This window comes from Oncorhynchus mykiss, chromosome 20 (genome assembly GCF_013265735.2).
Source record: "Oncorhynchus mykiss isolate Arlee chromosome 20, USDA_OmykA_1.1, whole genome shotgun sequence".
NCBI lineage: Eukaryota > Metazoa > Chordata > Actinopteri > Salmoniformes > Salmonidae > Oncorhynchus > Oncorhynchus mykiss.
In genome coordinates this window covers 13,090,352-13,103,572 of record NC_048584.1, presented here as the reverse complement: position 1 = coordinate 13,103,572, position 13,221 = coordinate 13,090,352, and the positions used below count along the sequence as shown (strand labels likewise).

The window sequence follows — 13,221 nt, the reverse complement described above, 5'->3', positions numbered from 1 at the left end:
ACACAGCCAAGACAACGCAGGAGTGGCTTCGGGACAAGTCTCTGAATGTCCTTGAGTGGCCCAGCCAGAGCCCGGACTTGAACCCGATCGAACATCTCTGAAGATGCCTTGAAATAGCTGTGCAGCGACGCTCAATGTCAAGTGGTCTGAAGACTTTCCTAATGCACTGTACATGCACATATTACCTCGACTAACCTGTATATAGCCTCGTTATTTTAATGTTATTGTTATTTTAATTTTACTTTGACTAAATAAACTAATCTTTTTCTTAACCCTTGTTTTTCTTAACTACGTTGGTTAAGGGCTTCTAAGTAAACATTTCACGGTAAGGTCTTAACCTGTTGTATTCCGGTCATATGACAAATAACATTAGATTTGAAATCTAATTTACCCCTTGTTGTCAATTATGACACTAATGTTTCTGACCCATATCGATGATACACAGAACCAACTTTTCAGGTGTTAAAACTGCCTAAGCGGCAATTGACCCTTAGAATTTGTGTACAGTAGGCCTTATTGTCTCACTGGAAAATACAACTATATCCCAGAGTTAGGTGTTCAGAAGACTGAGGCAGGTTTTCCTTAAACTTTTTACCTGGGCTTTTCTCCCTTATATGTATTGTTATTCTGACAAATTCCCCAGTCCCTGTTTCACTCTGCGTTGTATTCGATTTGAAGTTTGACATTTAGGCCAAAAACTTTTATTTGCCGTTTTGTAGTATTGTTCAACAGCCATGTTGCAAACAGAATGGATGATTTGGAATGTTTTTGTTTTTTTAACAGACTTCTTTCTTTTCACTTTGTCATACAAGCCAGTAATGTTGAGTGAATACAATGTTAATCCATGCACAGTTTATCAGCTCAGCCAATGAATTCAGTGGCTTTTTAAAATTATCTTAAACCTTGTAGTGATGTCCCTGAGCAGTTTCCATTCATTTTTTTCCCAGCTCAGTGCGGAAGGATGGCCAGATATTTGCGGTGTTTGGGTGATTTTAGATTTTTTTGTTCAATTTAAACTTTATTTAACTAGGCAAGTCAGTTAACCTCGTAAGGACCAGACCCTTTTTTTTTCTTTTCAATTTTCACCTAAAATTACATACCCAAATCTAACTGCCTGTAGCTCAGGACCGGAAGCAAGGATATGCATATTCTTGATAACATTTGAATGGAAACACTTTGAAGTTTGTGGAAATGTGAAATTAATGTAGGAGAATATAACACATTATATATGGTAAAAGATAATGCAAAGAAAAAAATGTTTGTTTTTCTCCATCTTTGAAATGCAGGAGAAAGGCCACAATGCATTATTCCAGTTTAGGCGCAGTTTAGATTTTGGCCACTAGATGGCAGCAGTGCATGTGCCAAGTTTTAGACTGATCCAATGTATTTCTGTTCAAAATGTTGAATCAAGTCTGGCCAAATGTGCCAAATTGGTTTATTAATACATTTTCAAGTTCATAACTGCACTCTCAACAATAGCATGGTATTATTTCACTATAACAGCTACTGTAAATTGGACATTGCAGTTAGCTTAAATTCTTGTTAATCTTTCTGCCCATATCAGATTTGTCTATGTCCTGGGATATGTTCTTGTTACTTACAACCTCATGCTAATCACATTAGCGCACGTTAGCTCAACCGTCCCGCAGGGGGGGGACAATGACGGATTACACCGGCCAAACCCGGGCGATACTGGGCCAATTGTGCGCCGCCCTATGGGATTCCCAATCACGGCCGGTTGTGATACCATCAGGATTCGAACCAGGGTGTCTAATGACGCCTCTAGCACTGAGTTGTAGTGCCACTCGGGAGCCCAAGTGGGAACCCACCACCCATAGAGGAATTACAATACTGGACCATACTAAAAGGGATATTCAGTTATTCAGTGTTAACAAATTATTTCTTAATCTCCCCTGATCTACGCCTGTCTAAAAATCTATTCTATACATGCTTTTTAAAGCTCATTGGTGTGTCTGAGGTTCAATCATTGTTTGACATTCATTGGTCCAAAGGGACCTTACAGGGAAAGTTATTCTTAAATCACAAGAACTACTACTTTTGCAAATAGATGTGTAAATCAATGGAGAATGAATCACAATTGAATCACTTTTTAGATTGAAATTTAAGGCAGCAGAATGTGAACTGTGCAAAGGTAGACTTTCAGTAGGTACTATAAATGTGGGATTCTGAGGGCACTGAAGTTTAATGTCTGAACTACGGAGTTTAAGACATGTTTGTTATGAAAGGCCGTGGTGTTCAGCTTTCTCACCATGTTTAATATTACCTTGGCATTGACATTGAAGTTAACATTTTTAGTTGACTATGTACATCTGTCTGTCTCTCAGAGCGTCAGATGTGCAGCATGTTAGTGTCGAGCGCCCTTCCGCCCAACATGATGGACATCAGCAAGGAGCTGGCTGAGCTGTGCCACCTGATCCAGTTCCCCGAGGAGATTGCTCGGATCCTGACGGAGCAGGAGCAGCAGCTGTACCGACGCATCTTACCCCTGGACTACCTCTGCTTCCTCACTAGGGACCTGGGCAGCCCCGACTGTAGCAAGCACCTGCACCCCAGCCTCGAGGACTCGCTGTCGGGCCCGGCCTTGCCCACGCAGACCCAGAGGAACTCTGTGGAGGACCTGGTCACACGATTCAATGAGGTGAGACTATTGTAGAGAGGATATGCTAATGTTACTATGCTTTGAGTGGTCAATAACAATCCTTGTCCTAAATATCTAATGGATGGGATTCAAATAATGAAGGTCTTGATGGTTAATGAAGTTGGGTCATGTGTGTTTAGTGATGGGCTAGAACAAAAGCCTGCGCACATTGTTGCTCTCCGGGACCAAGATTGGTGATCACTCTTGTACTAGATTATCAAGGTTCTCACTTGACAGTAATGTTAGAGTTATAATTTTTTGTAGAATTGACCACCTCGTGCTATAGTGTATCTTATTCTGACAGTTTTTCTCATACTTGTGGTGATTACACTAAACTCAGCCCTTTGAGCTACTCCCTACGCTGATTGATTTTGAGATTTAACAACTATGAAAAACGTATCTGCCACATCGGAATAAGGTCAGTCCCAAGCACGGAGTACCGAGCGGAGGAGTGGAAATGTCATCTTTAGGTTGCATGTCTTAACATCAGCTGGCTTTCATTAAGTGAACAAAGCAGAGGGAGTAAAAAATACAATTCCCCAAATGTGCATCCTGACCATTTTTGGTTATGTGGCAGAGCTCGAACCAAATGAGTGACTCTTCCCAATAGAGAACAAGTCTGACAACCTCCACAGCATGATGAGATGGACTCACTGTGTGCTGGGTTACCTGCTGTGTCCCAGTTTCCCAAACTGGAGCAGATAAACTGGGGGAAGTTATTGGATGGTTTGAGCCTGTAGTAGCTGTCTGGAGTGGTTATTTCTGACAAACACAATATGCTCCTATGGTGAGTTTGTAATAACTCTCTGTCAACCTTCAATATGTAAAAGTTTCATCATGGGAATCCTGAACCCTAATAATGCTATAGCACACACAACAAATGAATCAAGTTTGTAAGTACATTGTGTAGGTTTTTATTCACTGATCAAATGACGCCAATAGGATGTAATCAAAGTGCCGCTTGGTTTTCAGTCCAGTCGATTATAGGTTGTCATTCTGATGCAACCCTTGTGTTATTATCAAAGGGACACCACATAACAGCTAGAGCCTATTTTAGATCACCACCGATCTCTCACCATTTAATACTGACTTAGCACAACTCCCATCCTCCCATCGATATCTAGAATATCAGCTGCTCTGCGCCTGCCTCTAATCTACTTGGCCTACCAGTGCTTTCAAGTCCACCGCCAAAACGGTTTATAACGCTGAGAAACATAACTTATTTGAATCCAAACGGACATTATAGCTATCTCATGTACTGCAAACACTTGGAGAGGGAGAAAAGGAATGTTTTCGCTTCTCTATCACTTTGGTACTGTCTCTCAGTGACGGTCGTTCCTGGAAACGAGGGAGGAGGATGTATGGGTGGGTGATATCTGTAATGGGGCTGTAACTTTATTTAGTGTCTCTGAAGTGTTTTCTCTGGAGGAAATCAAACTGTTTCAAACCCACAGTTTGGTACGTATTGCAGTTTTAGGGTACCGTTTTCGGTACAGCCGCAAAATAAAATGCCATTGATCCAGATCTGATGCTGCGTTTGTAACTTTGTAGGAGGTGGGAATTTACCAGTTGTGAAGCCATAAATACTAGTTGGATGCGTTCATGTGATTTGGACTTGTCAACCATAAACTAAAAGTACAGCTGTCATGCTGGTTAACAAATGATAGTTAAAAAAAACACTAATAGTTTGCATTTTATAAATGTTTAGTTGCATTTAAATGTTGCAAATGCTGTTAGACGCCATTTCCTTAGTAGGTGACATCCGAGGTCACCATGTGGGAGAAGAGCTTGCTTAGGATGATAGATTTTCCCAATAGTACTTGTGCAAAAAACTAAGCAGAGCTAATGGCTTTCATGCTCCTTTTTTCAAATCATCATTAGTCGCATCATGCAGCCTTAGAATGTATTACAAATCTAAACAAATAGTCCAACATTTGTATCACATCTAAAGTTACATAATGCTAAATTAAGCATAGGTGTACCTGTTTCTTTGTTAACTGCTCAACATAGAATAGCCGCATGTGTGCACTGCCTCAAACGTTTGGATAAAATATTTGTTATATTTTATTCAGCTATTTTCAATTGTATTCTTCATACTGTAAAATAATGCCACGGAATTCAAAGATAAGTTTGTTTGCTAAATGAACTAGTGTAGCCCATAGCCAGATCAGGGCCTAACATTGCTACAACGCAGAGTATGCTATTCTGTTCTTCTGAAATAGACTACCTTTTTTTCTTCATATCATGTTTCTTTAGAACTGTCTAAAATCAATAATGGATTTATTGTGATGGTGTAGGCTATATTATTTATTATATTAATTAATTATATATTATTTAATATACTTTTTTTAAATGTAGGTGTTCCAAAGGTCTGCATCAGTGGTATCATGTCTGGAAGCCAGGAGATGCTAAATGTGTTAACTTCTCTGGCACAAGTGGGACGGTAGCGTCCCACCTCGACAACAGCCAGTGAAATTGCAGGGCATCAAATTCAAAACAACAGAAATCCCATAATTAAAATTCCTCAAACATACAAGTGTTTTACACCATTTTAAAGAAACTTCTTGTGTCCAATTTCAAAAAGGCTTTACGACGAAAGCACACCAAACGATTATGTCACAGAAAAACACAGCCATTTTTCCAGCCAAAGAGAAGAGTCACAAAAAGCAGAAATAGAGATAAAATTCATCACTAACCTTTGATCTTCATCAGATGACACTCATAGGACTTCATGTTGCCTACAATGTGATTTTCTGGATTTTTTGTCTCTCATTTTGTCTGTCATAGTTGAAGTGTACCTATGATGAAAATTACAGGCCTCATCTTTTTAAATGGGAGAACTTGCACAATTGGTGGTTGACTAAATACTTTTTGGCCCCACTGTATATACAGTGGGGAGAACAAGTATTTTATACACTGCGGATTTTGCAGGTTTTCCGACTTACAAAGCATGTACAGGTGTAATTTTTATCATAGGTACACTTCAACTGTGAGAGACGGAATATAAAACAAAAATCCAGTAAATCACATTGTATGATTTTTAAGTAATTAATTAGCATTTTGTTGAAGGATCAAAAATATTTTTACCAGTCGGAGCTCGTTTTTTTCCACATTCCCAGTTGTCTTGAACGCACTGAGTCAGAGATTTCTGAGTTCCCTGTTGTTTTGAACGCGGCATCAGATTGTAACTATGGTACCTAAGGGTTGGCAGCTCAGACCCTCCTTTCCAGGGGTTTTATTTTTATTTAACTTTTGTTCATAAATTTATTCATAAATCCCCCATCGTAATATTTCCTGCATCATATCCCCCCTCGACGCCTTCCCCCATTTTTTTTTTTTACCACACATGGAATTGAAAACCCCCCTAAAATGGTTTCATCCCTGTTTAGCTTTCATGCTGCAGTTAGGCTAGGCTTGTATTTGGTGTGATGATCTGTGAGGTGATAACATTATATTTTCCTTGTGATTTGTCAAAAACGGGTAACAACTTGTCAAGTGATTTGCTCCGGTTCTTGTATGCACTGTAACAAGTACATTGAAGATTTTAATATGCTGGAAAGTGGCTAAACTAAGTAAAGATTTTTCAGGCAATGGGACAGCTATCTTTGACTTTGTATATTTGCGTCTTATAGTGAATGGCATTCTGTGATCAGGGAGTTTTTGCTTGTCTAACATAAACAAACATGGCTGCCATCATAAAGAATTTAGCTGCTGTCAGCTTAGCTGATGCACATCTCTTTTCTAAACATTATTATTATTCATCCCTTGTGCTCACCAGATATGTGGTACATTGTAAACTAGTCTAGATGCTACGTCGCTAACACATGTTTTGTTTTTTTGTCAGCGCAACATGTTATTTAGACTGGTTTATGGAATAAGTTTGGATGTGTTCCGTGTGATGTTTGGATGATAAAGTTTGCGTTTATCTTTTACAATAAAAGGTGCAATAAAGTTCTGAAGACTTATCTCCCATCAGTACAAAAACATTGTTTGGATGCTTTTCAGACAGCAATGCTGTTTAGATGCGTTTTGTTGCATCATACGTTCTGTTGATACTGTTCCAATCACTTATTTGTGATGGTACGCTACAGGGACCTCTCAACAATGATCACAAATATGTGATCGTATGCGTCAAAGGGTTAACCAATGACAGGCATTCCGCATTTAACCCCATCCCTTTTTTGTTTTTTTTGTTTGATGTGCAAAAACAAATAAGCCATTTTCAGTGTGTTCTATTTCTATTCAAAAACAAATAAACAAGCCATTTTCACGTTCCCGATTTGCCCCATTTTAATCAAGAAAACAAATTATCTAAATGTACACTGACCATAATCTTACCTCAGGAATCTTGACATAATGTTGTCCAGGACATAGGCTAATTATCTTGACCGCAGTAACAATAGACACCCAAATGTTCTGTCAATTCTCCAGCTCAACAATAATTCCAGCACTTTGGCTGTTGTTCAATCGCATGCAGTATCACACCCGCTCTGTATCATTTGACTTTCATTAGGGCTGTGGCGGTTACTGTCATGCAAAAATCTGCCTGTCTCATGGTATTTGACCATTAATTAACATTTAACATGTTTAGCATCTCCAGACCTCCATGCATACAAGCTGCTGATGTATCCCTTTGGAACATCCTACATTTAAAGGTATATTAAATCAATATACAGTCATGGCCAAAGGTTTTGAGAATGACACATATTAATTTCCACAAAGTTTGCTGCTTCTGTGTCCAGATATTTTTGTCACATGTTATGGAATAGTGAAGTATAATTACAAGCTTTTCATAAGTGTCAAAGGCTTTTATTAACAATTACATGAAGTTGATGCAGAGAGTCATTATTTGCTGTGTTGACCCTTCTTTTTCAAGACCTCTGATATCCGTCCTGGCATGCTGTCAATTAACTTCTGGGCCACTGATGGCAGCCCATTCTTGCATAATCAATGCTTGGAGTTTGTCAGAATTTGTGGGGTTTTGTTTGTCTATCCACCTCTTGAGGATTTACCACAAGTTCTCAATGGGATTCAGGTCTGGGGAGTTTCCTTGCCATGGACCCAAAATATTGATGTTTTGTTCCCCGAGCCACTTAGTGTTACGAGAATTTTCAATGACGATAACTTAACAATTATTTAAGCTTTGACCAATCCCCGAGGTTTGTAAGACCCTGGGTTTAATAATAATTAGGCAAAGACTCAGATTCTGCAAAAGGTCCGTAAACTTTATTCAGAGAACGTTCTAAAGTCCACCAAAATGTGAGCAGTCTTTATAACCCCCCATATACATACAAACAGTAGGTGGGCTGTATCATTTTCCACAGTTCACATTCCTCGTTTATCACTATTCAACCAAGCTGGCAGTTCCATGCCGTTCCCTTCCTCCCTAGATTAGAGGGGCCTTGACAGGGCCTCTTTCCTGTCGTAAGTTCCAACCAGGTCAGGTCATGTATAGTTCAATTGTCCTCTGTTTTCTCAGTCACACATTTCTCACCCTTACATTATTGGATTATTATGCTAATACATTTCACATAATCTAATAATTACATTTCAGGGTGCAATTCCTTAGTCATTACTTTAAACATAGAAATTCCCTTATCGCTTAATTATCACTTTTGCCTTATGCCAAGGTGCTCCATCATGCTGGAAAAGGCATTGTTCGTCACCAAACTGTTCCTGGATGGTTGGGAGAAGTTTTTCTCCGAGGATGTGTTGGTACCATTCTTTATTAATGGCTGTGTTCTTAGGCAAAATTGTGAGTGAGCCCACTCCCTTGGCTGAGAAGCAACCCCATACATGAGTGGTCTCAGGATGCTTTACTGTTGTCATGACACAGAACTGATGGTAGCGCTCAACCTTGTCTTCTCCGGACAAGCTTTTTTTCCGAATGCCCAAACAATCTGAAAGGGATTCATCAGAGAAAATGACTTTACCCCAGTCCTCAGCAGTCCAATCCCTGTACCTTTTGCAGAATATCAGTCTGTCCCTGATGTTTTTCCTGGAGAGAAGTGGCTCTTTGCTGCGCTTCTTGACACCAGGCCATCCTCCAAAAGTATTCGCCTCACTGTGCGTGCAGATGCACTCACACCTGCCTGCTGCCATTCCTGAGCAAGCTCTGTACTGGTGGTGCTTCGATCCCGCAGCTGAATCAAATTTAGGAGACGGTCCTGGCGCTTGCTGGACTTTCTTGGGCGCCCTGAAGCCTTCCTCACAACAATTGAACTGCTCTCATTGAAGTTCTTGATGATCCGATAAATGGTTGATTTAGGTGTGACCTTACTGGCAGCAATATCCTTGCCTATGAAGCCCTTTTTTGTGCATAGCAATGATGACGGCACGTGTTTCCTTGCAGGTAACCATGGCTGACAAGGGAAGAACAATGATTCCAAGCACCACCCTCCTTTTGAAGCTTCCAGTCTGTTATTCAAACTCAATCAGCATGACAGAGTGATCTCCAGCCTTGTCCTCCTCAACACTCACACCTGTGTTAACGAGAGAATCACTGACATGTCAGCTGGTCCTTTTGTGGCAGGGCTGAAATGCAGTGGAAATGTTGTTTTGGGATTCAGTTCATTTGCATGGCAAAGAGGGACTTTGCAATTAATTGCAATTCATCGGATCACTCTTCATAGCATTCTGGAGTATATGTAAATTGCCAGCAGCAGACTTTGTGAAAATTGATATTTGTGTCATTCTCAACTTTTGGCCACGACTGTACACCATCACAATAAATCCATTATTTATTTGAGTCGGGTCTGAAGAAACATTATGATATGAAGAAAATGTATTTCAGAAGAACAGAATGAGTTGTAGGCCTATGTTATCTGGCTATACTCCATGCCATAGGCTGTAGGCTTTTTCATTTAGCTGACAATATATGCTTTTATTGTATTGTATGATTAATGTAATTGAACTTAACTGAATGAAATAGAAAGGATATTTTCCCATTACGGATCGAGTGCGTTTATGAAGTGGCTATGTTGAGCTTAAAAGTGATCATTTGAAAAAGGTCCTATTTGCTAGATTTAGAGTTTTGGGTACTTTAGTTGTGAATATGATACAAATCTTAGAACGTCTTAGAAATCCAGACATCTAAATGCTGCATGCGGGGACAGGACTCTACCCTAAATGCCTGATTGGTGGAGTGCTTTAAAGATGGGAGAACCAAACTCTGGCGCTCTATCAGAGTGACCATTGGGTTCTTGGTCACCTCCTTGACCAAGGCCCTTCTCTCCTAATTGCTCAGTTTGTATTATTTTGAATGTACCCATGTTTCCCATTGATGTCCTATACTTATTCACTTAAAAAAGGTAAATTATTATGACTTGTATTGTAACAGCTCCAAACAGATGCTCGCTGGCACCCTAGTTTATAGAAAGACCCATAACTGCGTCAACATATTTGAGGTGTTGGCAGCTGCATAGGCTATTCTTGATGAGCATGGCGACATACTGTTTTCATTTTATCCAGAACTTTCTGTCCATCGGTTGTAATTTCCTGGGAAGCCCCCCACCACTCAAATAATCTACTGGGAAGCCCCCCCACCACTCGGCGTCATAGTCCTACAGAACTAGTTCCTGGCTGCGCCTCACAAAAGGACAGTTTGAAATGCGCCAATTAGAGTTTCAATTTTGTTGTTGAGGTGCACGTGAGCTCTAGTTGAATGGAATAGCCTGCCATGTTTATTTACTCTAGGCATAGGACTGCAATGCAGACCTAGTGTTTTTGTTGGAAATATATTTTTATTGTAAACTGAGGTCCCTGTTCAGAATGGTACAAATACATGTACCATTACACCCCTAATCAGGGTCCTGCCTGTGGAACTGTTTATCTAACCATCATTGTTTCGGGGGGGGGGTGGTTAGCTACAACATGACAGCTGGCAAATATTTGCGCCAACTGTTATGTCCAGGCCACGGTTTCTGCCAGCACTTGGATAAAGCCAATATAGCTTTTGCCTTAGGCCTACTATTGTGTTGGATTTATGTGCCAGTGAAACAAACAAGACCTGGTGCAATCAGGAGTTTCATGACTTGTTGTGGTGCCAACTACCAGCATCTTTTTGTATTTGGTTGGAGATGGTGACAGCGAAACCTGGGTTGAATTTAGGCTTATTTCCGTTTCAATGAGTTCACCTTGGTTCATCATAAATCATGCTGTGTAGAACATTAACCTGTGCAGTGAGAAACACTAGTCCTCGTCCTTGGTCTTTCACTCTAGGGTTATGTCCAAAATGGCACCTTATTCCCCATATAGTGCACTACATTAGACTAGAGCCCTATGGACCCTAATAAAGGTAGTGCACTATGTAGAGACTTGAAGTGCAGCCTGGCTTTTACAGATCATTGGCAGGTCATGAAGTAGTCTGTTTTAACACCGAGGTGCTCCAGAGGTGAGCTTGTGGGGTCCATGTTCTAACTGAGATTTGCTGCATCTAATAGGTGAGCTTGTGGGTGACCTGGTTAATCCTGACTGCGGGTACCATGGAGAAGAAGAGAGAGATGTTCTCCTACCTGGTCCATGTAGCCAAGTGCTGCTGGAACATGGGCAACTACAACGCTGTCATGGAGTTCCTGGCTGGACTACGGTATTTATGACTGACAACACTATAGTACAAATACATTTATTACACATCTAGCTTAGTCTTCCTACAGTATCTGTAAATTGTCATATTCAGAACGCAGCTATTGAAAGTCTTTCTGGATAAGTGTCTTCTACAATGTACAAAAACAATGTAGTTAACTTCTTTGGTACTGGGGGGCAGTATTGAGTAGCTTGGAAAAGGTAAGGTGCCCAGAGTAAACTGCCTGCTACTCAGGCCCAAAAGCTTGAATATGCATCTTATTAGTATATTTGGATAGAAAACACTGAAGTTTCTAAAACTGTTTGAATGATGTCTGTGAGTATAACAGAACTCATATGGCAGGCAAAAACCTGAGAAAAAATCCAACCAGGAAGTGGGAAATCTGAGGTTTGTAGTTTTTGCCTATCAAGTATACATGGGGTCATATTGCACTTCCTAAGGCTTCCACTAGATGTCAACAGTTTTTAGAACCTTGTTTCAGGCTTCAACTGGGAAGGGGGAGAGAATGAGAGCTGTTTGAGTCAGGTGTCTTGCAGAATGCCATGAGCTAAATTATGCGCGCGGCCGTGAGCGGTAGCTGCGTTCAGACAAAGGAATTGTCCGGTTGACATAAGAGAAGATTTATGATAAAAACATCCTAAAGATGGATTCTATACATCGTTTGACATGTTTCTACGAACTGTAATAAAACTTTTTGGACTTTTCGTCTGGACTTGCCCGCACCTCGTGAGTTTGGATTTGTGAACTAAAAGCGTGAACAAAAAGGAGGTATTTGGACGTAAATTATGGACTTTATTGAACAAATCAAACATTTATTGTGGAACTGGGATTCCTGGGAGTGCATTCCGATGAAGATCATCAAAGGTAAGTGAATATTTATAACGCTATTTCTGAGTTTTGTGACACACAGCCATTTTCCAACCAAGGAGATATGTTTTTCTGTGGCTAGGTGCTGACTTAATATAATTAGCAATTTCACTGGCAATTTCACTAGCGTCCCACATATCCCAGAGAAGTTAAGATGTGGTTAGATCAATATGGAATTATTCTCTGCTCCAGGTCTCGTAAAGTGCTGAAGATGTGGCAGTTCATGGACCAGTCAGACATTGAGACCATGCGCAGCCTGAAAGATGCCATGGCGCAGCACAAGTCTTTGTCCGAGTACAGGAAGGTGGCACTTAACATCCCAGGGTGCAAGGTGGTGCCCTTCTGTGGTGTCTTCCTCAAAGAGCTGAGTGACGCGTTGGATGGAGCAGCCAGCATTATCAGCCTGCGCCACTCACCGCATGACTTGCCAGAGGTAAAGTGGGCCAGGCTTGTAGCAGTGGCTGAATAAAGCTCGGTGTACTGACAACACCTGCTATCACCCTAAAGCTTTGAACACCGCTTTGATGGATCTTCCGGATCCTGTTTTCGCTTTGTCATTGATTTTGTGTGGGCGTGTTGGCGTGTGTTGGTGTGTGGCGTGTGTGTGTGTATTGATAAAAAATGTAATCAATTTTAGAATAAGGCTGTAACGTAACAATGTGAAAAAAGGTATATGGGTCTGAATACTTTGCTGGCTTTTCCGAAACAAGCAGTTTGACTATATAAACATGCTATGTACACTTTACATTTAATTGCTTATATACCTGTGTAGTAACAGTTATTACTACAGTAACCGGTTCACTGTGTTTCTCTTTGTGTAGTTTGTGACGGACTACGGCGGGCAGGAGCACTTCCTGCAGAGGGTGGGGCCAGACGGACTGCACAGCCACGTGAAGGAGGCCACGGTCAGTAACATCCTGCAGATCATCCGCTCCTGCAACCGCAGTCTGGAGACGGAGAACTGGGACCACCACAAAGGCTTCACCTCTCACAGGAACTATTTCATGGACAGGAACCAGTAAGTGACCAGGATCAGGAAGGCTCTGATCCCCAAATCCTAACCTTGACCTGTAGGGGGAAAACACAAAACTGACCTAAGATCTGGGCTAAT

The 13,221-nt window shown here is 40.8% G+C and overlaps 1 protein-coding gene across 5 annotated transcripts in view; it reads left to right on the top strand.

Moving 5' to 3' along the window:
* plce1 (phospholipase C, epsilon 1) overlaps positions 1-13,221 on the top strand; it is an 80,757-nt gene that overhangs the window by 33,817 nt on the left and 33,719 nt on the right. For all 5 annotated transcript variants that reach the window (XM_036955848.1, XM_036955849.1, XM_036955846.1 and 2 more), the window contains 4 exons: positions 2,346-2,659; positions 11,101-11,246; positions 12,303-12,543; positions 12,932-13,128. In XM_036955848.1, the coding sequence (XP_036811743.1) occupies positions 2,346-2,659; positions 11,101-11,246; positions 12,303-12,543; positions 12,932-13,128 (898 nt within the window). The remainder of the gene's footprint in view (positions 1-2,345; positions 2,660-11,100; positions 11,247-12,302; positions 12,544-12,931; positions 13,129-13,221) is intronic.